This window comes from Mchenga conophoros, linkage group LG5 (assembly GCF_057382185.1).
Source record: "Mchenga conophoros isolate Kocher_MC1m ecotype Shallow Benthic linkage group LG5, M_conophoros_male_GT1.1, whole genome shotgun sequence".
In the NCBI taxonomy this organism is placed as follows: Eukaryota; Metazoa; Chordata; class Actinopteri; order Cichliformes; family Cichlidae; genus Mchenga; species Mchenga conophoros.
The window spans coordinates 30279500-30304816 of NC_140530.1; the positions used below are offsets into that span (position 1 = coordinate 30279500).

Here is a 25317-nt window from a genome sequence, read left to right on the forward strand (position 1 = left end):
CTCCATAATTAATATTTATGGAATATGCTGTTTACAAATCTAATCAACGTAAATAATCAGAGATTCCAATCTAATCCACCCATTTTAGGGTGGAGCCTTTAGGTATCAAACCCGAGGCAAAGACTCAGTAATTAGAAGTGAAAGAAATGTGGCAAAGCAGATAAGATGACAAACAAGCACAACATTATTTCAGTCTCTTAACCACGGCAGTCCACCGAATCATCAAGCACTTATCCAGTACAGACACTGGAACATCACCTTGTCACTCCATAGACCTGTAAACAAACCAAACTGGTAATACAGTTATTTTATATTAAAGTTTTTGAATTCATACAGTGCAAACCCTCTATTTAATATGCAGTCACAGCACAGAGCATCATGTACTCCAATTTCATGAGTGGAGAATAGATTTGTAGTCCCTTACATGGCAGCCGTCCTGTTCAAGACAAGTTTAGAGTGGTATGAATCCTGTAAAATGCGACCATTCATATCAATATGGGATCAATATGATGTGAGTCAACAACAGTACAAAACACTGCTTAGTTATGAGAAATCATCAATGTACGTGAGAAAACAGAAGCTACAGCTTCATCATTTCTGGTGAATTTGACTACATGTCCACTCTTTATTGTTTCTTTTTGCTCGCTCTCTCTCTCTTTGCTGTCTCCATCCAGCCCTCTTTATCTTCGTCTCTCAGTCTTGGTGCCGGCACAAAGTTAAATATTACTGGTAACAAAAAGCACTAACAGATTCATATCTATTTACAGCAACATTCAAACTGAATGCAGGTTGCAGACGGTTATTAACAGTCAACATCCTTTTGACTTGCTGTCACCTGGATCTGGAGCTGTACACTAAACAAACACTGAAGCCCAATTCAATAAGAACAGGAACAGACAATTTTTAAGAACTAAAATAAAAAAAATCATCTCCTTGGCTCGCAACTTGTGACATACCAGCAGACTACTGGCTCAGACAGTTAAAATTAACTAATAATCTCTAGTGATTTAAGATAGATTAGATAAAGTTTTTAACGCTATTTATAGGACAAATAAAAAAGCAGACATTTTATAAGTCACAGCAATGTCCCCTCAGTTTGAACTTTTGCTATATGTCAGTTAAAGTGTGTTTTAAATCTGCGTCACTGATTTGTGTCATGAAATTACATCTTCATCTTCTTGCTGCAGCCAAAGTCTTATTCAGTCTATTAAAATCAAACCAGCAACGCCTCTGTGTGAGCACACTGTAACATCATGATATCATCAACACTAGACATTAAACCTGTTTTCATTCTATCCTGTACTGGCGTCAGTTGACAAGTTGGGAAAATAAAACATTTGAAGATAATTTTAGAAAATAATACTAAAATGCGCTGTTATTACTACTATTACTACTATTAGTTATTTTTAGGGGTGCTCTGATGAAATTTTGAGGTGCCAAAGGGTTTCAGTCTCACTTGCCTATGTGCCTGGATTACAAAAAAATCCAAAATAAATTCAAACTTGTGCGCTCAGTTCTTAGTTTAATTCTTTCACCCTGGAAAAAGAATACTTCAAGTAAGTCATCAAAAGCCCCCCAAATATCATACCATTCACGTCTGTGACGAGTATAAGTAAACTTCTGACGTCAACTGTACGTCCACGAATTCTAAAATTATCCGTTTTTTTAATTAGTTAATACGTTTTTTACATAATAAAATAATTATTAGTGTGGAATGGGGGAAAAAACCCGCGTTACTACCTGTTAACGTTCACGTCGCTCCAGAACTTGTTTACCAGATGACGTGCACGCTCTGCACTGGGCGTGGATGCTGATTGGACGTCGCGGGGCACGCACGTACAGCACGCACACAGCGTCACGTAATTACCGACCATGGCGGAATGTGGTCGAGTTGACAGCAACACAAGTCACACCATGGATAAAAGCATTACTCTTCCTCCCGATGAAATCTTCCGCAATTTGGAAAACGCAAAGCGCTTCGCCATAGATATCGGTACTTGGAAATATGAGCGCTTTCTTTCATTTTGCGGCAACTTTTGTACACACTGAGCTAATCTTCGTGTTTGTAGACCAGCTCTGCCGCATCCTTAATACTCTGACAAACACTAGACTTTAGGTGAAAGAAGACAAAGCTAATGGTAGCGGCTTAACTTTACACGCGATGTTAATTTGTTTGACAGCCAGTCAGTTTATTCTAAAGATGGAAGTCTGATGAGCTTTCGGGATTATCGTTTTACCTTTAAGCGGATGTGTGCCTAAACACAACCTGGCCAACTTTGACAAGTGCACGAGCCTGCACGTTAGCTGTTAGCTACTCCGTTATAAGAACTTATCTCTTTCAAGACAACATCAGAGTTTGTCACTTCATTGCTCGTTTTAAATGTCGATTCGCCCTGCTGTTTTCTTATCGGACATTATCGATGTTGTTTTGCTTTAACAGGTGGCTCTTTGACAAAGCTGGCTTACTACTCAACCGTCCAGCACAAGGTGGCCAAAGTGCGATCATTCGACCACACTGCAAAGGTACGGATGAAAAATACACTGTTTATGCTTTAAAATGCAACCACCCAAAAATATGAATCAGCACACTTGTAGGATGTTCATTCAGCCTTGTTTTGTTTTTGTTTGTTACTTAGAATAACAAAAACAAACAAACAAACAAACAAAAACATAGCAAAATCAGATCAAGTATTGGGAGAAGTGTGCTGACCCATCCTTACATCATCAGCTAGTACTCTGTACTTTTCACGAAGTACATGTCAGTACTTTCTTGCACCTCCTCTGGGTGTTATGATGTGCAGGATTTTTTGAGGTATATGCTCCACTATAAAAACCAAAGCTCTCCATCAATCTCCTTCTAATAATTTTAACTATAATTTTCAATTAGATTAGTATCTGGGTTGTTTGCTGACCATGTCACGGGGATGAGGAAAAGCTTTAACTGTAGCTTTGGGACGTCCGTAAAAATCACTTAATCATAATGATTGTCATCTCCCTTGGTCCTTTACATTAGATAAGATAAGATAAGATAAGATAAGATAAGATAACTCTTTATTGTCATTGCACAGTCATACATAGTACAGTAGTACAATGAAATTGGAAAAACTGTCCTACGTCGGCACTACATATAACACAACACGACACGATATGACACATCACAACGTAACAAACAACACAACACAGTATATTAACTTAGTATAAAAAAGAAGAATAAGTGTATGTGTATTGCACACTGTTATTATTGCACATTAATTATTATTGCACCTTAGATGCATTCCTACATCTTGAAGTCAAACTATTCAGCTACTAAATATATTTCTGAGTTGTTGTGTTTTTTTTAATTTGATTTGCTACAGAGTTTAAAAATAAGTGCTGGCTGTGCATCCTTCAAGTGTAGCAATTCCACATTTTTTGTCAGGGCTTGTATCAGAAGCCAACATCTGGACTGCTTGAAGTACTCAGACATTTCTCTTCCGTATGTCTGTTTTCTAGGCGGCTGCTGGTGACAAGCTGTATGAAATATCAATGCAGGAGGAGGTGACGGCACGCCTGCACTTTATCAAGTTTGAAAATGCTTACATCGAAACATGCTTGGACTTCATTAAAGACCATCTAGTTAACACTGAAACCAAAGTTATCAAAGCCACAGGTGGAGGGGCACACAAGTTCAAAGAGCTAATCGAGAGGAAACTGGGACTCAAGTCAGTATATACAAATCAATGTTAGCTATCACCAAAAAAAACCCTTTACCTGTGCTGTATCATTCAGCATTTGTGGCAGTGTGCTAAAGTGTAGAAACTGTAGGTATAAATGGAAACAAAGGGAGCTACATTTCTAGCATATTCTGGGTGACCAGCCTTGAATTAACAATAGTCCTCCGTTCTTGTTGTAACCAGTGCACAAAGCAATATCCTGTCCTCTTCCTGTAAAACAGGAAATTGCACGACAAATTGTATGGTTTTTTTTACAGAGACCTTTGGAAGACCTTATAAAGACTCCTCTGGAAAATATTTAATATTTGATGGCTTCCCAAGTTTGGCAGCCTTCTTTTTTTGTATCGGCTAATTAAACAGACGACAAAAAAATCATTAATGTGATCGAGAGCGAGATACAGTTTCAGTTTTCCCAGTTTGTTACTCTAGTCATTTAATACAAAAAAGTAACGTATTTGCATCAGCTGGTGCTTGTTTGTAATTATTACCTGTGTAGCCAGTGTAGCTTGAAGAGTGTAAATTTGTAGTCACATAGAATTAGATCGTTTGTTATTGTTGGTGATGATGCTCACCTGTTTTTGTGCTGTACTGTGGCAGAGTGGACAAAGAGGATGAGATGACATGCCTCATCAAGGGCTGTAATTTTGTACTGAAGAACATACCACACGAGGCTTTCGTGTACGCAAAGCATGCCGACTCAGAATTCCGCTTTCAGACGACTAATCCAGACATCTTTCCTTACCTGCTGGTAAACATCGGCTCCGGGGTGTCCATAGTTAAGGTAATACAATAAATAAGTAAGAGAATAAAGAATGCTCCTTCTTGTGCTGCATCTGCATTCATTACATTGGAACATGTTTCCATTTCTTCCCATCCTTTGCATTTGCACAGATTTTAAGAGTATACTTTGTTATACTTTCCAAATACCCTGTTTTTCCCACATGTCTTTGTGTCCTCTTAAAAAGCTCAATTATAGAAACAACAGACAAATACTGGCTTTTTAAAAGGACTTAAGATGCAGTGTTTTTTGTTAAATAGAACATACTATCACTTCTCTCAATGATGCAGTAAAAATATAATATTAAGAGGTTATATGATCACTTTCATTTGATTTACTAGGTTCTTTTGTGATTAACGCACTACGCTGTATCACTTTTTTTCTCACTTTCTCCAGGTTGAATCAGAGGACAAATTTGAGAGAATAGGAGGAAGCTCAATAGGTGGAGGGACATTCTGGGGACTTGGAGCCCTTCTCACCAAAACAAAGGTATCCTGAGTAATGTGGACTGGTTTTATTACAAGTCATTTATCAGCAACTACTTAAATCGTGTATTTAAGGTTGTCTTGACTTTTTTTAAAAATTTATTTAAACCATAGAGATTTGACGAGCTGCTACAGTTGGCCTCGAAAGGTCAGCATGCAAGTGTTGATATGCTTGTTAAAGATATCTATGGAGGATCATACGGGTATTTGGGCTTGACTGGAGATCTTATAGCGAGCAGTTTTGGGAAGTCTGCTACTGCCGACAAAGGTGAGTCATGGACGAACAGGTTTCATTTAGCTAACCTGTAGTGTTATGTAAGTGTTGAGTCACTCCTCATTTCATTACATTTTGCTAAAAAATAATGGGAAAACGTGCAATAATTTATGTATTATTATTTATTTATTTATTGTAATTTCTGTAAGTAGTATTAAAGAGGACTTTTCCAGGCTTCTAGAAGGACATTCAAAGCTCTTCTTTGGATGTTGGCTGTGTTTTTGTTCTCACACTGCTTCTATGGGAAGGCCAATTAATGGCTGATAATGAATCATTATATCTTGGTTTGTTTTCACTGCATTGTCAGTGTGTTTGGGTTCACACCCATGCTGGACAATTAAGTTGTTGCCAGTCAGATACTTTACATATTGCACTGGATGATGGATCAAAATCTTTCTGTGATCTCCAACACCACTGGCTGAAACACAGCCGCAAACCATTACAGAGCCTCCTCTGTGTTTCAGAGATGGCTATAGACACTGACTGCTGTATTTCTACTCTGAACTCATCTGTACATATTAAAAATGAATTTAAACAAAAAAATAAATAAAATCATATCCGTCACTCCATGTGACCTGTTGCCACTAATTTTCAGTTCAGTTCTAGTGTAATTTGGCATACCTCAGCCTTTTTGCCCCGTTTCCCCTCCTGAAGAGTGTCTTCTTGACAGCCACCCTTCCACTGAGACCGTTTCTAATGAGGCTTCAGTGAACTGTAGATGGATCAACTGAAGGGCCATATTTATCTTTGGATTTTTTCCTTTTTCTTAAGGTAGTGAGTTTCATATACTGTTCATCTGCTGTAGATATTTGGCATGCCACTTCTTCTTTTATCCTCCAGCTTCCTCAAATATTTCTAATGGGTACACTGCACAGCATGCTGCAGTATGCCAAGCCAGCTAATAGCTCTTTGGGAATCACCTGGTCGTTGCAAAAAAATATTATCTTATGCCTGTTAACTGTTATCTTTAGCATTTTTTTGTGGATTCAACTAAAGAAATGGGAGCAAATTATATGTTAAGTGGCAGGCTGCTAATAAGAAAGTGCCTAAAGGGTCAATTTAAAATTGTTTCTTTTTTAAGTTGTCTGTTATGTGTGGACACAACACTGGTTCATCCCTTTAGTTATATTGCGCTTTTGTTTAATTGCGAAAATAGTACAAAAACTGGGCTGAAAATGATCATAAAGCAGTTAATGTCCAAAGAAAACTCTCAAAGACCTTCAAAAAGCTCAAAGAACGTTTTCCCAAGAAAAAATTAGAAACTTGCAAGAATGTGCATCTCATGGAAGCAAATTATAAAGAAATTGTGGGTGGTTAAAGACAGTACTGTGCATCCTTGTAATGTCAGACTCTAACAACTTGGTTATATATTGTGTTTTGTATTTGCAGCTTATTCATTTATCATGACAAAAAAAACACCTCACATCCTTTTAGTATGTTTTTAGTCCTAAAATGAAAGAGGCTTGCTCTGAAGATCAACAGCTGCAGGGCAACAGCTGCAGTAAGCTCAGATTATTCATGGTAAAATGTATTTCAGTGATGGCCTAGTTTCCAAGCGTAATATATCTGAATTTGCATTTAAACTCAAACCACACTAGTCCACCTCAGATTATTACATTTGAGTAGTTTCTTCCTCAGTATGTGGAAAAATGGCTTCTTCCTTTTTAACTGTCATATAATGGTGATTTTTAAGTGTAGCTACTGCAGTTTAAAGACGTAATTGATTTAAATAAATTGATTATAACCAGATACTTTTATTTCTCTAACAAGGCAGGATCCCTGTTCTTTTTTACCTTGTTAACTACTTCATGTGATGTTTTTGCTCAAAGACATATGAGCATGGCTGTCATGGCTGAGCATTTCTATTGGAATTGCAGCCCAGTTTAATGCCTAACAATCCTCTCACATGCCATATCTTTTAGGGAGGGTTTAACTTGTCAGAACTTGCAATTACAAACGAGTTTGAGCTAACATTAGTGACACCCTATATATTAGGTAATGTCAGGAAAAAAATATCCTATATAGAGCTTTTCTACTTAGTTTTCTACACATGCTTTCTATCTAACATCAACAGCAACTTGGGGTTTAGGATCTTGCCCAAAGATACTTTGGCAGACTGAAGACTGGAGACACCAACCTTCCAGTTAGTGAATGACCTGCTCTACCTCATGAACCAGGGCTGGTTTATTCATATATTACATATTGACTATACATATTAAAGGAGGAAATCGTGTTGAGTTGCTTCTAAGCCATACTTGGCCCTGTTGCCTCACAGCAAAAAGTTCTCACCCTGTCAGGTTTTCTTTGTGTGCTCCTGCTTCCTTCCATAGTCCAAAGACATGCACTTCCTGGGGTTAGGGGTTAAGTGATGATTCAAATTGCCCATAGGTGTGAATGTTACCATAAATTGGAAAAGTAGAAGAGGATGGATGGGTGAAAGCCAAACTCTATCATGATAAATTGAATTTTGTTGTCTCCAGGAAAAAAAAGCATCTAATATTTTTCAGTTTTATTACAGCTGCAGAATCAAATTGATGCCTCTTCATCCGGTGTTGTATTGGTGAATATTATGGAATAAAGGGATGGTGTTATCCCAGAAAATTCAACATCTTTTATAATTTATTGAAGTGAAGTCTGTAACTGTTCAGCTGCTACTGTTGAGCAATTATTGTAGGTAAGTAGTAATTCTAGGTTATAGTTCCAGTTTGAAAATTAAGGAAGTGTTTTAATATGTTTGTTTTTTTGTTTGTTTTTTTGTTGTTGTTGTTTTTTGTTTTATGGAGGCTATCACAGTGCCATCCCGGTGCTATTTATATGCTAATATAAAGTCTTACCTCTTTTATGCCTTTATGTTCATATAACCTGCTCTGAATTTTAGACTTTTCTAAAGAAGACATGGCCAAGAGTTTACTCCATATGATCAGCAATGACATCGGGCAGCTGGCCTGTCTTTATGCCAAGCTTCACAACCTGTCCAGAGTGTATTTTGGAGGCTTCTTTATTAGAGGACACCCTGTTACCATGCACACAATCACCTATAGCATCAACTTCTTTACCAAGGCAAGCAAAACTTTGTGCTCTGACACAGAAACAACTTTACAAAAGGCAGTCGTCTATTTGTTTCATGTCAGTATAGCTGTGAACTGTACAATATTTAAACCACAGCCTTTTGACCTCCTCTTGCTTTGTTGTAGGGTGAAGTTCAGGCCTTGTTTTTGAGGCATGAAGGTTATTTGGGAACCATTGGAGCCTTTCTTAAAGGAGCAGAGGAAGACAGTAAGAAAGAAACAGCTAATGCCTGTTGTGGTTTTCAAACAACGATGATTGCACTTGACTGTTCTGCTTTGGTTTAGACAACAACCTGATCTAGTTGGTCTTTGGCAGGGCTCTTGTTCTTATCTTATAATTTCTGCTGCTAACTATCCATCCATCCATCCATCTTCATCCGCTTTGTCCGGGGCCGGGTCGCGGGGGCAGCAGCCTAAGCAAAGAGGCCCAGACCTCCCTCTCCCCAGCCACCTCCTCCAGCTTATCCGGGGGAATACCAAGGCGTTCCCAGGCCAGCCGAGAGATATAATCTCTCCAGCGTGTCCTGGGTCTGCCCCGGGGCCTCCTCCCGGTGGGACATGCCTGGAACACCTCACCCAGGAGGCGCCCAGGGGGCATCCTTGTCAGATGCCCGAACCACCTCAGCTGGCTCCTTTCGATGTGGAGCAGCAGCTGCTCTACTCTGAGCCCCTCCCGGATGGCCGAACTTCTCACCCTATCTCTAAGGGAGAGGCCAGCCACCCTTCGGAGGAAGCTCATTTCTGCCGCTTGTATCCGCGATCTCGTTCTTTCGGTCACTACCCACAGCTCGTGGCCATAGGTGAGGGTAGGGACGTAGATCGACCGGTAAATTGAGAGCTTCGCTTTTACACTCAGCTCCCTCTTCACCACGACGGACCGGTGCAGCATCCGCATTACTGCAGCTGCAGCCCCAATCCGTCTGTCGATCTCCGGCTCCCTTCTCCCATCACTCGCGAACAAGACCCCGAGATACTTGAACTCCTCCACTTGGGGCAGGAACTCATCCCCGACCCGGAGTGGGCACTCCACCCTTTTCCGGCTGAGAACCATGGCCTCAGATTTGGAGGTGCTGATCCTCATTCCCGCTGCTTCACACTTGGCTGCGAACCGCTCCAGTGCGAGCTGGAGGCCCTCACCCGATGAAGCCAACAGAACCACATCATCTGCAAAAATCAGAGATGAGATTCTGAGGCCACCAAAGCGAAAGCCCTCCGCCACTTGGCTGCGCCTAGAAATCCTGTCCATAAAAATTATGAACAGAACCGGAGACAAAGGGCAGCCCTGGCGGAGCCCATCACCCACCGGGAACGAGTCCGACTTATTGCCGGCAATGCGAACCAAGCTCTTGCAACGGTTGTATAGGGATCGAATGGCCCGTAGCAATGGGCCAGACACCCCATATTCCCGCAACACCTCCCCCAGGACACCCCGAGGGACACGGTCGAATGCCTTCTCCAAGTCCACAAAACACATGTAGACTGGTTGGGCAAACTCCCATGCACCCTCAAGTATCCTGGAGAGGATAAAGAGCTGGTCCAGTGTTCCGCGACCAGGACGAAAACCGCATTGTTCCTCCTGTATCCGAGGTTCGACTAACGGACGAACTCTCCTTTCCAGCACCCTGGCATAGACTTTCCCAGGGAGGCTGAGGAGTGTGACCCCCCTGTAGTTGGAACACACCCTCCGGTCCCCTTTCTTGAAGATGGGGACCACCACCCCGGTCTGCCAGTCCACAGGTACTGCCCCTGATCTCCACGCAACATTGCAGAGGCGTGTCAACCAGGACAGCCCTACAACGTCCAGAGCCTTCAGGAACTCGGGGCGGACCTCATCAACACCAGGGGCTCTGCCACCAAGGAGTTGTTTAACTGCCTCAGTGACCTCGCCCCCGGAAATTGGCGGGTCATTCCCCTCATCCCCAGACTCTGCTTCCTCCTCGGAAGACGTGTCAGTGGGATTAAGGAGGTCCTCTAAGTATTCCTTCCACCGCCTGACAATTTTCTCAGTCGACGTCAGCAGCGCTCCGCCAGCACTATACACAGTGCAGGTAGAGCACCGCTTTCCCCTCCTGAGACGTCTGACGGTTTGTCAGAATCTCTTCGAGGCAGCCCGAAAGTCTTTTTCCATGGCCTCTCCGAACTCCTCCCACACCCGAGTTTTTGCTTCAGCCACTGCCCGAGCCGCATTCCGCTTGGCCTGTCGATACCTGTCGGCTGCCTCCGGAGTCCCACAGGCTAACCAAGCCCGATAGGACTCCTTCTTCAGCCTGGTGGCTCCCTTCACCTCTGGTGTCCACCATTTGGTTCGGGGATTACCACCACGGCAGGCACCAACCACCTTGCGGCCGCAGCTCAATGCAGCAGCTTCGGCAATGGAGACGCTGAACATGGTCCATTCGGACTCAATGTCCCCAGTCTCCCTCGGAATGCTGTTGAAGCTCTGCCGGAGGTGTGCGTTGAAGATCTCGCGGACTGGGGCCTCTGCTAGACGTTCCCAGCACACCCTCACTACGCGTTTAGGTGCACCAGGTCTGTCCAGCGTCTTCCCCCGCCACCTGATCCAACTCACCACCAGGTGGTGATCAGTTGACAGCTCAGCCCCTCTCTTTACCCGAGTGTCCAGAACATATGGTCGCAGGTCTGCTGATACGATTACAAAATCGATCATCGACCTACGGCCTAGAGCATCCTGGTGCCACGTGCACTTATGGACACTCTTATGTTCGAACAGGGTGTTCGTTATGGCCAAACTGTGATTAGCACAGAAGTCCAATAACAGAGCACCGCTCGGGTTCAGATCAGGGAGGCCGTTCCTCCCAATCACGCCCCTCCAGGTCTCGCTGTCGTTACCCACGTGAGCTAACTAGTAGCTGCTAAATCCTTTATATCAAGTAGCTTTCTAGATTCAACCTGTGGTTGGACAGACTCTCTACTCCCCCGTCACGGACTGCAGCTGGACAAAAGTAGTCTTTTTTTTTTTCCTGCTCTTGAGATCCACTGCACGTTGAAGGCCCACTCTAACCAGAACCTGCAGCACTAGTGCTCCTTCACTAAGCTCTTCAAGACTGCACAACAGGGACTACCTTTGCTAGTTGGAGTCCAAGATGGTGAAGTTAAAGTCCATCCACAGTGACCACTGGAACAGTTATGGGTATTCTGTGGGAAACATTAAAAGGATCACTGAAAACTTAACAGTATTATGAGAATTTTTTTGGAAGCAGTTTTTAGTGAGATTAAGTATAAATAAAATCTGTGGAGGTGGTCCTTGACAAAAACACATTTCATAAACTGCCATAATAGTATATTAAAGGAATGGTGTATCATCAAAGACCAATAACGGTAACGTTTAAATACGTTAACTTTGCAAAAGACTTGTTTAAATATTAACTGTAATGATATTAAAATTCTCTGTAATCCAAACAGTGTTTGGTAAATATATTAACGTTTACATTTTTTCTCCTCTAGATCCAAACCAGTATAGCTGGGGTGAGAATTACGCAGGTAGCTCAGGTCTGATGAGCGTTTCTCCTGACATGAATCCTATGCAACGTGCTCGTAGTGGAACGGTGAGTCCACAGTGAGTTAGAGATTTGTGGTATCTGAAGACCTGAGGCTGGGCCACGTAGCACAACATGGCACATCAGCCCTCATTTGCTAATGTTTTTTTTCTTTACATCCTTTTCCATCTAATTATTGATAAGTTTGTCTATAAACTTCAATTAATGTTTTCGTTTTTGATGGAGATGCCATCATTATTGTTCTCGCTGAATACAAAGTCATAAAAAATTCATTCCGTTCATCTTTGTATTCTAATTTTTTTCCCATTTTCTGTCCACACACTCTTCTAACTCTCTCCTTCAGTTTCCTGTAAGTACCTCTGCCTGCTTTGCTTGTTTGGTGGTTTGATGGCACATTGGTTGTGTTCAACACGTCGTGTAACTGCAAACACTTAAACAGTTGTTGTGACAGGCATTCATTTGTGTGTTCACATTAGATGAACAATAGAAAATAATAGGTTGTTTGATGGTTTTAAAAGATGTGAAGTGTTTCAGGTGTGCACTTTGCTTTTTTTGTAATACCTTGAGCTTCTAGGCCACTGTAGTAGCAGGAGCAGCTATGTGCCCTCCCCACTCCCAGTCTCCCTCCCTCAGCCCACAATCACTGAAATACCCTTGTGCCCAACTCGCATTCACTAGTTTTCATTACTGCAGACTTCTTTGCTTTTCTTTCCTCTCGAGAAACCATCAGCAGATGTACTAAGTTCTTTAAAAGGAAAGACTTCCTCTAATGGACTATTGATTGTGTTCATTTAATGAATCTGTTGGCTTTCATTGGCTTTTAGAGTTAAATTCTGGTTTAACCTCTCCTCTTTACTACATCTCACGCTCATCGTTTTTGTTGACACACTGAAGAAAAAATACTGACATGAGTGCCACAAAGAAGGGGAAATATTTTAAAATACATCCTGGAATGATGGTGTTTAAGAAGGGTAGTGGGAATAGGCTTGTACAATTTAACAGCTGGAATAAACGTCAAGTTATCTGAGTGGTTAGGCTTTTATCCATAAAAGCCTTTTATGGGCAAGGCGTGATAGCGTGAATGTTTTCTGTGTCTTTGTTGTACAGTTTGACATGTTGGAGATGGACCGTCTGGAGAGGCAACTGGTGAACCTGCCTCTGCTGCAAGACCCTTCCTCTTACATCCCTGACACTGTGGACCTCACAGAGGATGCTCTGGCCCGTGAATACTGGCTATACTGCTTCGAAGAGGCCCTAGATGGGGTAGGATGGCATCATAGTTGTAATAGCAAGACAAATGTGGTAAATATCTGCAAAATTATTCTTAAAAAATGGGGAAAAAACACAATGACAAAAATCAAGTCGGAGCCCAGCATTCGGCTTTGAAATCGAAGGTATGAATTCTAAGGTGTCTGTTTCTATTAATATTTTAACTCTGTCAGATTAGACAGCTACAAAGTAATGTTGTCTTCTCATTACTATAGACATGACTGACTGCACGTTCTTCCCACGTTACTCATGCATGCAGCATCATGAAGAGCTGCTAGCTAGTAATTTCCAGTAAAGAATGTAAACACAATGGGAACCAAAGCAGTGTTTGTAATGCTATCTGCCAGTCTAGTCACAGTTCCACCTGACTGCACTGGCAGCATCGTTGGCTGTCAGACTGCTCTGTGTTTATTTTGGTCAACCTCAATTAAATTGCTCAAAATAATTCTAACATGCCAGTCTTTCTGTTAGGACGTACTGAGGGATCTCAGATGAGGCATAGGTTCTCATAGATTGTGACACATCATGCAAGACAAAAAGAAAATGTTGTGCATGACATCCATTTTTTTCCTTCTGAACCCAAAGAAATTATCCCATCTTTGCTCATAATTGGGTTGATATATAGTGTAGTTTGATTTTTGGGTCACTGTTGGGGAGATCTGTCTCTTATGTGGTGGGATCTTTTTTTTAACAAAGGAATGAATTTTGACCTGATCCTGGTCTGACAGTAAAGCTTCACGTTTCCCTTTTGGATCTGGGAAAAGTTCTAGTCGAAATATTTGCCATTTACATGGTGATGTATACACATTTCTTTTATTTCTTTGCTCAAAAGTTGAAGTGTTTTTTGATTACTTTTTTTTTTTGGTCCTTGAGCAGGTGGTTAAGAGAGCTGTAGCGAGTCAGCCTGACATGCCGGAGGCAGCCCTGCGTGCTGAGAAGTTCCGTCAGAAATACAGACACAAGCTTCAGACCCTTCGTCAACAGCCGTTGTAAGGACTGCTAGTGGCTCTGCTACTGCATCTAGTTTACTCAGAGGTTGCTTTAAGTCGAACTCTTTCTTCACCGTCTGCATTAGTTTCATCTCTTTATACCGGCAAAATCTTGATGTTGTTCCTGTTTACTCTTTCAGTTTTTAGGACTGGGCTGCACTCCATAAGTGTGGATTAGTAATAGAATCACAGCACTAGGTCTGTAACAGTCTATAAAATTTAAAGAAGAAATACTTCCAAATTCCAGATATTTATATATTTTAACTTTCTAATAGTTTATTTCAGAACATTAAAAAAGGGGGGGAAACTGTGGAAAAGTGCTTTGCATTTATTATCCCAGCCCGGTTGTTTCTATATGTTTCTCTCTTGCTAACATAGAGTGCTTCTCTTCTCACCTAGTGCTTATGGATCCCTCACTGTCAGAAGTTTGTTAGACACGAGGGAACACTGTTTAAACGAGTTCAACTTTCCTGATCCCTACTCTAAGGTGAAATCTATCAAATGTGTTGTTTTGCTTTTATGCACCTTTCTTGAATTTTACAGCTGAATTGGCCTTTAGTGACCAATGTCATGACTCTGTAGTTTTCTTTTTGTTGACTTTGTTTTTGTTGTATTGTTTTTTTTGTATTTCAGATTAAACAGAGGGAGAATGACATTGCTCTCAAGTACTATCAAAAGGCAGTGAAGTCCTTGGATGAGCTGAGCTGGGAGGAGAAACAGTTTGCCCTAGTCCAGGGTGTCCTGGCTGGGAATGTCTTTGACTGGGGAGCCAAGGCCGTGTCAGAGTGAGTGGTCTTTTTTTCATCTCTTGCTGGGTTCATAGATTACATCAACCCAGCTGCACAAGCTTTTAGAGACACAAAACATTTTAGCCTCAGTCTTGAAGTTTTGTTATTTTTTGGTAAACTGTTGCTGGTTTGAGCTCACTTTAGTCTGTTTCGTTTTGACACTTACAGCGTCCTGGAATCTGACCCCGAGTTTGGGTTTGAGGAGGCTAAACGACAGCTGGAAGGTATCCAAGTACTTTAACACAATTGCAGTTGCAACTGCACTGCAGAAGTATTGTTAACTACACGTTAGCAGGGCATAAGCACTGTCAGAGGTCTATCTGTGTCTCAGTCCATGCAAGCACATTGTGTGCAATGTGAGGGTCAACTGTGTTTCATAAGCACTCAGACAGACAGAACGTTTAGGCTTATTTTTATTATACTAACATGTCTCCTTGCTTCTCTCACTTGCTCTTACATTTTATCTCCTTCCAGTCAGGATGTGAGAGATGAGAAGACCGAGGAACCAAATTCAAACTTTTGTTCCTCTTAAGTAACTTGGTTAGTTTTAATGTCATCACATGGGTACACCTTGGGTTGATTGGATTGGATTTCCAATCACATATTAGTTTAAGGAGAGAGAAAAAACATTAAGCCTTAAGATAGCATATTGAAAATCTCCCAGCATCACATGACAACTGAAGCATGAAAATGAACTTTTAAGTGCAAGTAAATATTGTTGTACAGCTGGTGTGGAGGCAGATTGATATTTTCAAGAGGAAGGTATCTGTTTAGTTTGACATCACTTCAAACATTTCCTATAAGCTGTGTGCCTTTTTGCTTGCTGTTACACCTTCTGATGTCTGCTGATGATACACTGTCGGATTTTAGACCTGCTTTTATGCCTCTTGGTGGTCAGACTGACATTTGTATTTTCTTTTTTATTCCCCTCTCAGAGCGGCCATGGCTCGTTGATTCCTATGACCAGTGGCTTGAAAGACTAAAGGTCAGATTCATTCTGTTGGTCTTCACACTCACAAGCTGTTTTCACATGTGATCTTAGGGCAATATCTATAAAATCAGGCCTGGATCTTGGCTGAAGTTGTGCATTTTTACATGCATCACACAGCAGCAGACAGTTTGATTCAGACATGTTTTCACCTCTGTGTTGGATATAAGTGTATTCTTTCATTGGATGTCTCATTAGAAATTAAGCAAACTTTGTTTCCCTTTGGATCTGACTATGTGATTGAAGCTTTTTCACACATGTACTGCAGTCATGTACCTTTCTAGATGTTTCCCTGGAGGAGCTTCGTGTGAAAACACAAACTGAGACAATAAATGGTCTTAAACCTACCATAAACACCTTATGTTCAACACTTTTTGAACTAGGGATAAGCATGTTTTGATGAACCACAAAGGGATAACATCTTCTGGGTGGTCATTAGTAGTGTTTTGCATACTTGCAGGAATGTTTCTGTGTTTTATTTTCTTGATAATTAATGGCTGAATGTCATCCATCCTGGTTTTCTCTTGCAGGGTCCTCCTCATAAGTGTGCCTTGTTTTTCGTAGATAATAGTGGAGTAGACATCATTCTAGGGGTGATGCCTTTTGTAAGAGAGCTTCTCTCTCGAGGAACAGAGGTAGGAAACTGACAGAATAATTACAAAAAGAGAGTATTTGGTCAGATGTTCATTAAACTCTGCAATGATTCTACTGTTTAGGTGGTTTTGGCCAGCAACTCTGGTCCAGCTCTGAATGACGTGACGAATGGTGAACTGCAGATACTGACAGAAAGAATTGCTGCTATGGATCCCGTCATTGAGTGAGTGTATATAAGTGATTTTAAATGTGGTTATTGATGAGACAAACTCTTTAGGGTATAGATTTTTATTATTGACCTAAAGGACTAGATAAATTCCAATTTGCTTTAGTTGTTTGCTATAAATTAGTTTTACTTGTCATTTTAGTTTTACACATCTGAACAGTGATAAACATGAACATGCTTGTTTTTTTAAATCTTGGGCCATAGTGACCGTATTGAGAGCAAAACAACAAATAGTTGTGGAGATGTGAATGACTGATTAAAAACAACCTTCACCCCCAAAGATACAATAAATGACAAATAGCTTGTACTAACAGCTCATTCTTAAGGGTGAGCTGCCTTGCATTGTAAACAAAAACATTACTCATTAGGAGCTAGCATGAGCAACAAAATCCTTGTTGTAAATAATACTGTACACATGGCTGATGTCTACAAAGCACTGGGCTGTGGTGTGTTTGTTGTTGTGTAGGGCTGGCCTGAGAGAGGACAGGTTGCTGCTGGTGCAGAGCGGTTCCAGTTCTCCGTGTTTGGATCTGAGGTTAGTTGTTTTAGTTTGCATTGAACTTTTTAAATATTTTTTTAAATACTTTAAGTAAGATTTCTGCAAACTGCAGCCTGAAGCTGACAGAATGAGCTCCTCTTGCTATGAATGCATGCATCCAAGCTTCAGTCCATGTCTGTCGAATGAATGAATTAATAAGCACATTGCAATAGACTCAATACTTGAAATGTGCAATTCACTTGTATTTTTATTTTTTATTCCTATTTATTCTATTTATCCCCTTTGTATATTTTATTTATATTTGTCTCTGTATTTATATATGTGTGTGTGTGTGTGTGTGTGTGTGTGTGTGTGTGTATATATATATATATATATATATATATATATATATATATATATATATATATATATATATATATATATATATATATATATATATATATATATATAACAGTTCTGTAACTGTAACTTCGGTCGTTGCTGTGCTTTTTTTGGAAGTCGAATTTCCCAGAGGAACCCACCCGAGGGATTAATAAAGTTCTATCTTATCTTATCTTATCTTATCTTATTACATTTGACCTCCACAGCACTGATGGATGAACTGACTATTTTTTTCCAAAATGCCAAAAAGTCCCGTGAAGTGATAAGAACAAGGTTAATCTGCTTTCAGACCTGTGATACTAATATTCTCTCATACAGTCCATTCTGGATTCACTTTAAAATGTTCTCACTACTTTTAAAAACCTATTTGTTTTTGGTTGTTTGCAGGTATGGTTGACGAGAGTACCTTGACTTTTTGTTATGCAAACACAGTCTTATTCGCTTTGTCTATTTGATTTTTTTCTTTGTATTTATTGTTGATTTAGTCACTAATATGTATAGTGTATATTTTGTATAACCTGTACAGCACTTTGATCAACTGAAGGTGTTTAATATGTGATGTAGACTCTGACCTGATATGACTTGACTTCTCTTGGCTCTGTATGTATAATACTGATATTAAAGTAATCAGCATAAGATAATAATATCACATTAGTGATGGCGGGAGAGCCGAATACTGATAAGATAGTTCCTTGTTTTTGGACCGTGTGATAGTCGTGGCTGTGCTTCTATAATGATAAAAATAATAGTGCAAAGTGTGGCTAACATAAGCTGTTAATTGACTCCTTGGGGAGGAGGAGTAAGATAAACTGATTAAAGCCCCTGTCCTGACAAGAAATCAGGTGATTCTACGTCTTTGTTGTTTCCCAGCCGCCTGGACAAAGTTTTGGCGATGGTTGTGCGGGAGCGGCAGACCGACCTGGTGATCATCGAGGGAATGGGTCGAGCCATTCACACCAACTACTACGCCATGCTCAGCTGCGAGAGCCTCAAGATGGCCGTTATCAAAAACTCGTGGCTGGCCGACCGACTGGGGGGAAAACTGTTCAGCGTGGTCTTCAAGTATGAAGTACCAGCCGGGAAACCAAACAAGGACTGCGGTGCTTTTTCTCCTTCCTGAACGTGACAGAAGCAGTTTGAGTTGAAGCTCTGAATGTAAGGAGGATGATCGTATACTGCCACTGAGTGAACAACCGATTTTAACGCTGACTGTTAAAAGTTTATGTGGGTTTTTAAGGGTGATCATTAATTGGGAGATTTGTATGTTTCATTTTAAAGTCGACTTTTGGCTTCATGAACATATTGCTTTCTTGCACATCCATCAAGTTTTCTGTTGAATCATATCATAGCTATCAGTACTACCAGTTTATATACATAGCTTTTATTTTGAAAATGTGCGCCTGTCATTCCCAACATGGCTGTGTACATCTAAGGGATTTGACTTTTTGGCTAGATAGAGACAGCAGCAGGAATAATTACAGCTTTCAGTGGTGAGACGTTTTTAATGTGCCTTAAGGTTGATGTGATTTCACTCACTCAGTTTTGCATTTAATTCCTGTTGTAGGTGTCATGTTACACAAATGTCAGTTTTTTCCAGCACTCTCAGGCCATAGACAAAGAAAAACTCACATTTCTTTTTATGACATTCACTCCACTAATCGAATTGAAATTAAGAATCACTGTCATTGTCATTTATGTAGCTGTTGATGTGGAATCAGGGAAGATCAGCTTGATCAGTGGGAGAAGCAGCACTTTATCACAGCAATTCAAGAAACCTACAGTGTTCCTCCACAAGGTGGCAGTATTCTACTGTGATGTAGATTTTTAGTCTTTAAGTCTTTCCAAAGGTGCTTGGTGTCAAAATTAACACAGCATATTTCAGGTTCAGTAAACTGTAAGCATCACATGGAACTTGATGTCACTGAGCTGGCTGTGGCATGAGTCCATGCATTCACTGTAATTACCTGGCATGTACAAATACACACTGCAGTCCATCCCAGAGTCAAAAGATATTTGTTTTAAGGCAATAATATGGCAGCTTCTAGTTGTAACAAACATCAAACCTGATGTGAAGTGGTTTATTGTATTGTTAACTTCATCACAAAGGTCTAAATTCAAGGCAGGCTCTGATTAAAAACATTCTTGGTATGAAAATATCTCCCAAAGTCACAGTTGCTTCACTTCTGTACTCATATTGCAATATTGTATTTTTCATTTGTACATATATATACATACATACATACATATACATACATATATATATATATATATATATTTATGTATGTATGTATGTGAAATTACATCACTTCAGTTAAGCACACCAAGCACAATTTTGAGTATTATTATTCTCTTGACAATCAATTTTAATTAAATGGTGAAAACCTATATTTTACCTTTGTGAGTGTGTGTGCGTGCGCGCGCGTGTTGCATTTTCTTTGTAGATGTGTCAGAAGAGTTTTGAACTGAGTAGAGAAATCGGGAAAGTTGAAAGTTGCCCCATATTAAAAAAACCAAACATGCCCCTGGCAGTATGAAAGCTCAGCACCCTAGTATGTGGCAGTTGATGCCTGCTGGGGAGCTTCAAGCTGATAATGCATGAGGAGGCCTGGCAGGGGGTCCTCCTGCTTTCTCTCTTGCTCATCACTCCCACTGCCAAAACCCACACGCAACCAGTTCTTCAGGCTGCCCTTATGGATGTGGTGACATCTGCTTATAGCCTATGAAAGGTCTGCTTGGGTGGAGGTTTTGTTTTTATTTTTTTGCTAGTTTTGGGGGTTTTTTTTTACACTTTCCAGTGCAGACAGGGTTGTCTATCCATCAGTGCAGTCATGCACACATCATGAGATAATGGGCACCCCTTGCCTCCTACAAGCTGTCTAGGTCCTACATAGGACCTAGACAGCTTGACAAAGTTTGGCTAGCTTGATCCACAGAACTGACACACCTGATGCTGTATGACTACCATCAGTGTTTGATCATAATCTGTGTGCATATACACCACTCTGCTGTTTTGTACACAGTGATCAACTCACATAATGAACATTTATTTCCACCATCTTTAAAAATGCACGTGATTAACAGAGAAAGATTTTTTAAAAAGAAAAAATGTCTAATTTATGCCAATTATTTAGTATTAATTGAAATATTCAGATGTAGCCTGTTAACAATCAATTCATTCCATAAATCATTACATTTCTTTTAATCTTGCATGATGCCAGTAGCTGTCCACAGCTGTTTTTAACAATAACAGCTATGAATGAAATTTATAAATGTCAGTATTGATGCTGATGGTCCCGACAACTCCTGGTGTTTCAAATCATACCAGACTCGTTGTTTGTAGCCATTCGGTATTTTTATAAAAAGCAGGGGTTGTTGGTTCGAGATCTGCCACTGAAAAAAGTAGTTTGTATAGAAAAGAAACAGCCTCATCTTGCTCGATGGCTAAATCTTATTCTTTACAATTTTTATAATGACTACTGTTTTTGTTTTAAAGAAATGTCAGTGTTGTGACAGCGTAGCGTGCAGCTGTAGCATATTGGACTGTATTTGGTTAGCGGTCTAATGGGGGCAAACTGGCAATCGGGACATCCTTAAGCTGTTTGAATTTAGGGTGAACTGCTCAAAGCCACTTCAAACATAGGCTCTGGCTCCAGGGAACAGGAACTCCCATTTGGTAACAGGAAAGCCTGTTAGATAATCCACTCTGGATACACACAGTATCTGGGTGAAATGTTGCTACATACAAAAAAATAAATGTTTTCCCCAAACAAGCAGATGACTAACATTTAACTAACAAAATGCTAAACTAAAAGATCTACAAGTACAAGATGGACTGGCACCAAACATTCACGGTTACCAGAATGTTACAAATTGGTTCAAAGGAAGTGAAAACTAGCATGTAAGACATCTGGAGGTTAATTGGCATTCATGGAAAATCAAGAAAACAAAGCAAACATAAAGAGATGTGAAAAAACATACTGAAACAAACTTAGTGAAATCAGAGACTTACAATGACACCACTCTAAATTATGCCAACATGTTTGATCACCTAGAAACCTTTTTTTATAGATTTGGAGAAGGAAATAAAACCTGTTGTGTTTCTTAATTCTGCGGGTATTCAGAAGAAACTCACTGCCATCTTTACAAAGTTCTCTAGTAGATATGCACGGATTGATTTATTTTTCGTAATGAACTCATTAAGTGACGGAGAGCATACTATGAACAATTGTAGACACAAATAAAATGTCTATAAAGTTAATCAAATTTGGAAAAAAACATGTTTATTTAAAAACGTACAGTTATGATTTGACTTTTTGCATGATATTTTTAAGGCCTGCTTATAAAGTCTTTCTACTGACTGTAATGTGGCCCAACTTGTAGGTCATTTAAGTGAGAATGATGGCCTTGATGCACATTTTGATATGCTAATGATTCCTGCTTAAATGACACTTAAAACAGTTTGTAACTTTTCAAAGCATGCAATACAAACGCAACAGCTAAAAAGAATGCCAAATAATTAAAGATGATGAATATTATAATTTAAAATATTAGAACTATTAGAGACATCAACATTTTAGCATTTTCCTCATACTGCAGACTGACAGAGATGGTGGGTGGCTGTGGGTTCTAGGTTTCAAGATTCAGTACATTATACTGAGGGAACAAATTACACATGCATGCATACTTATATTAGCATTGTATTATGTCAGCCGGTCATCAATAATCTGACCTAAATGAGTAGTTGGTTTGATGTTGTGAAAATCAAACCAACTACTTCACCAAACACTTGACAAGGCACAAAAACGACTTCAAAAAACCTCAGCAGCTGCAGTGGAACAGACCATTTGTCACCTTTTGTTTTTGTACAACTTTCCAATTATAGATAAGGCTCATAACACACTGATACCACAGCCCCAGTGAGACAGTGACGCATTGACTGTTACTGTTTGCATAACACAAATCACTGTAGTTACAGTAAACACAGTCGTTTGAAAAGAAGTTTTCTTCTCAAGTTTGAATTTCAACACGCTGTGGCTGAACCTTTTGTGACTCTGAGCAACAATAACATCAATTAAATCAATCACGTGACCTTAAACATACAACATGACAATGTGGGTACCGCCACTGTTTTAGATAAATGGCTTTTCTGGTTTTACCTGTGGAAGTGGTAAATAGAATTTTTTCTCACACATCTGAGTTTTTTCACTCAAATGTTATCCACTACTGACTTATTCTTTCTTTTAGAAATGGTGGAATTTAGTGTTCGAGGAGCACAGTGAGTTTGCAGAGGGGTGAAGTGCTAAAATGGCCTTCAAAAAGGTCGCGTGTCTCAATTTTCAGCAACTTCACTGGTAAAAAAAAAAACCCCAAGATAGTTCAGTTTTGTTTATTTTATTGAGCTTGGCTAACTGCTCATTTCTTTTACTGACACTTTGGTATTAATTATACAACACAGCCTTGTATCTTGTATTACTTTTAGGTGCCTTTTCAACTCATTGTAATTTTTATGCATACTCAATCACAACACATCGTTATTCAAATTGATGGGAGGTACATCATCATCATCATTGGCAGCTTGTAATTTAGTTGCTGCTGTGACAAGAAACAGTGAAAATATCATCAGCTGTTTAATTTGTTACAGCAGTTGTGTTTCATCTGGTATATACATCAGTCTGACACAATATTGAAAACCTATGACGGATTTTTCTGTTACACTGCAATGTGTTCTGGGAAATCTGGGTTCCTGTAACATCCTCCTATGTTCACATACCACCCACTGCACACCCTACAGTGGTTGGTACTGAACGGGATGATGTGCGCACCATATAAAACTGCTTGGGAATGGCTCAAGCATTACAACAAAGGGCTCAAGTCCTGCTTCCAAACTTGCCAGATCCAATTCAGCTGAACATCAGCATGTGTTGTAATAAGCTTGATACCAACAGGCCTCACTCTCAAACCCCACGGCCAAAAAGAAATAAATAGAAGAGGCCTTCCCAGCAACCAGTGTTCTTGCTTTATTGGGTGAGAACTGTTTGGTGGCAAGTTAATGGCCTACACAATATTAGGCAGCTGATCACTGGATGTATATGTTATTAGTTGAGAAAGTTTATTTCAAGCAGAACTGCTGTAGAAGTATTTTTAAAAGGGAATTACAAAGCTCCCCCAAAAAACATCACCCTCCTATATTTCCATCGTAAATCTGCAGCTGTTCTTCAGAATCCACACTGCTGTAAAATCCAAGCCTGTGAGAATACGTTCTGATTCCAGCATGTGCGCCACCAACTCCCATCATGAGCTCTCAAAAAGAATTTTTAGTCTCTCAGAAGCCACACAGGAGCTACAGGGGTCCCATTAAAATGCTATCTTTGACTGCTCATATCATTCTGCACCTGACATACACTGTAAGTATGAAGCAATATGTGGAAATTTAAATCTGAAGAAAATACAGTCAGTGTTCAAATGTTTTTAGGTAGTTTCAGCAGTAAAGCACCCAAAAGTGTGTCAGTTGTTGTCTGAACTGATGCTGGAATCTGTTTGTGGAGAGGTGCTGGCCAGAACTATTTCTTGTGTCATTTGGTGGAAAAGTAAATGTGCTTCAAATTTCAGAACTCCGCTCCAACTTGTGATTTCTGTTTTCTGCCTCTCGGGCCGCTCGATCAAGCTCAAACAGAAATAGTCACCGTGGTATGTACAGGCAAACTAACCTCCTTAGAAATGTTACACCAAGTAAAGAGATTATGAAATGATATGCTAAATAAAGATGTTTGCTTCATATGCCCATACTAAGCATAACTAAACCCAAGGATTGGGGATTTTATACACAGCGTGTCCTTTTTTTGGTTAGTCAGAATTGGACCCTTCACAAAGTAAGATGTTTGGGCACTCAATATTAATTTCTAACGGCATGTTGGAATTTCCGTCTGTTATCTGCCTTCTGCAGACTCAGTCCCTCTGCGCTGCACTCACAGTTTGCTAAGTGGCTTGTCACCATTGTTTGCATTCACACCAAATGACTATAAAGCTTGTTCATTGGTTTCAATAAAGCTAACAAGCGCATTTTTCAGTGTGGATGCACAAAACAAAATAGCTGACTGTTTCTAAATGTCAACCTATTCCCCCAAGTGATTTATACACAATCATACTGCAAATACACAGAATTGAATTTGCCAACACATAACAGACTCACAGTGTAGATTTAGAATGAGACTGGGCTGGATGCCCTGCAGACTTTGTAAGATCGATTTGCGTGAGAACCGTTCATGAAAGATGCAGTACCAGAATTCACTGCAGAGGATATGTAAAAACCGAACTCGCTGCTGAATGTTATTAAAAGTATTGCTGGAATCTTCTTGAGCCGTGTACTTCGAAAAGATAGATTTATAGATGATGCAACCAGTTATTTTTGGCATAAAAAAATAGGGTCAGAATTATTTTCTCTTGAATGAAATGTTTCACCTCAAATTCTAAAACTACATGCATTAATGTGCCTCACTGGCCATCTCCACCACCCTGTGAATGCTTTTCACCTGACTTCTGAACCTGGCTGCAGGAATCTGCTCTCATTCAGCTACAACAACTTTGGTGAGATTGGGCACCAATTTAGTTGATAAGGCTGAATTTAGAGCAGTTAGTCTTTCTAATGTCCTGGCTATAGTTGTATAAAGTCAGACAGGTTATGTTATTTTGACTCTGGCAGAAAGTACATTGAAAGTCTATTTCTCTCTTTGCAGGTGAAATTCAACAT

The 25317-nt window shown here is 40.0% G+C and overlaps 1 protein-coding gene across 2 annotated transcripts; it reads left to right on the top strand.

Moving 5' to 3' along the window:
• The first annotated feature begins 1835 nt into the window (after nt 1-1835).
• pank4 (pantothenate kinase 4 (inactive)) lies at nt 1836-19727 on the top strand. 2 transcript variants are annotated; one of them, XM_085274807.1, is made up of 19 exons: nt 1836-1993; nt 2441-2523; nt 3493-3701; nt 4311-4494; nt 4888-4980; nt 5091-5244; nt 8129-8310; nt 8445-8526; nt 11784-11884; nt 12944-13099; nt 13982-14094; nt 14494-14581; nt 14728-14879; nt 15051-15106; nt 15818-15867; nt 16401-16505; nt 16587-16687; nt 17157-17225; nt 18441-19727. In XM_085274807.1, the coding sequence occupies exons 1-19, from the start codon at nt 1873-1875 to the stop codon at nt 18688-18690; spliced, it is 2349 nt and encodes a 782-aa protein (XP_085130933.1). In that variant the 5' UTR covers nt 1836-1872; the 3' UTR covers nt 18691-19727. The 2 variants fall into 2 exon arrangements, with proteins under 2 accessions (XP_085130933.1, XP_085130934.1); XM_085274808.1 differs by having other exon boundaries at nt 1938-1993; nt 3493-3537.
• The last annotated feature ends 5590 nt before the right edge of the window (nt 19728-25317 follow it).

Coding starts and splice junctions, on each gene's coding strand:
- pank4 (XM_085274807.1), top strand. CDS start 1,873: ATGGCGGAATGTGGTCGAGTTGACAGCAACACAAGTCACACCATGGAT. Junction 5,245..8,128: donor GTCTGCTACTGCCGACAAAG/GTGAGTCATGGA, acceptor TCTGAATTTTAG/ACTTTTCTAAAGAAGACATG. Junction 15,868..16,400: donor AGTGGCTTGAAAGACTAAAG/GTCAGATTCATT, acceptor TTTCTCTTGCAG/GGTCCTCCTCATAAGTGTGC.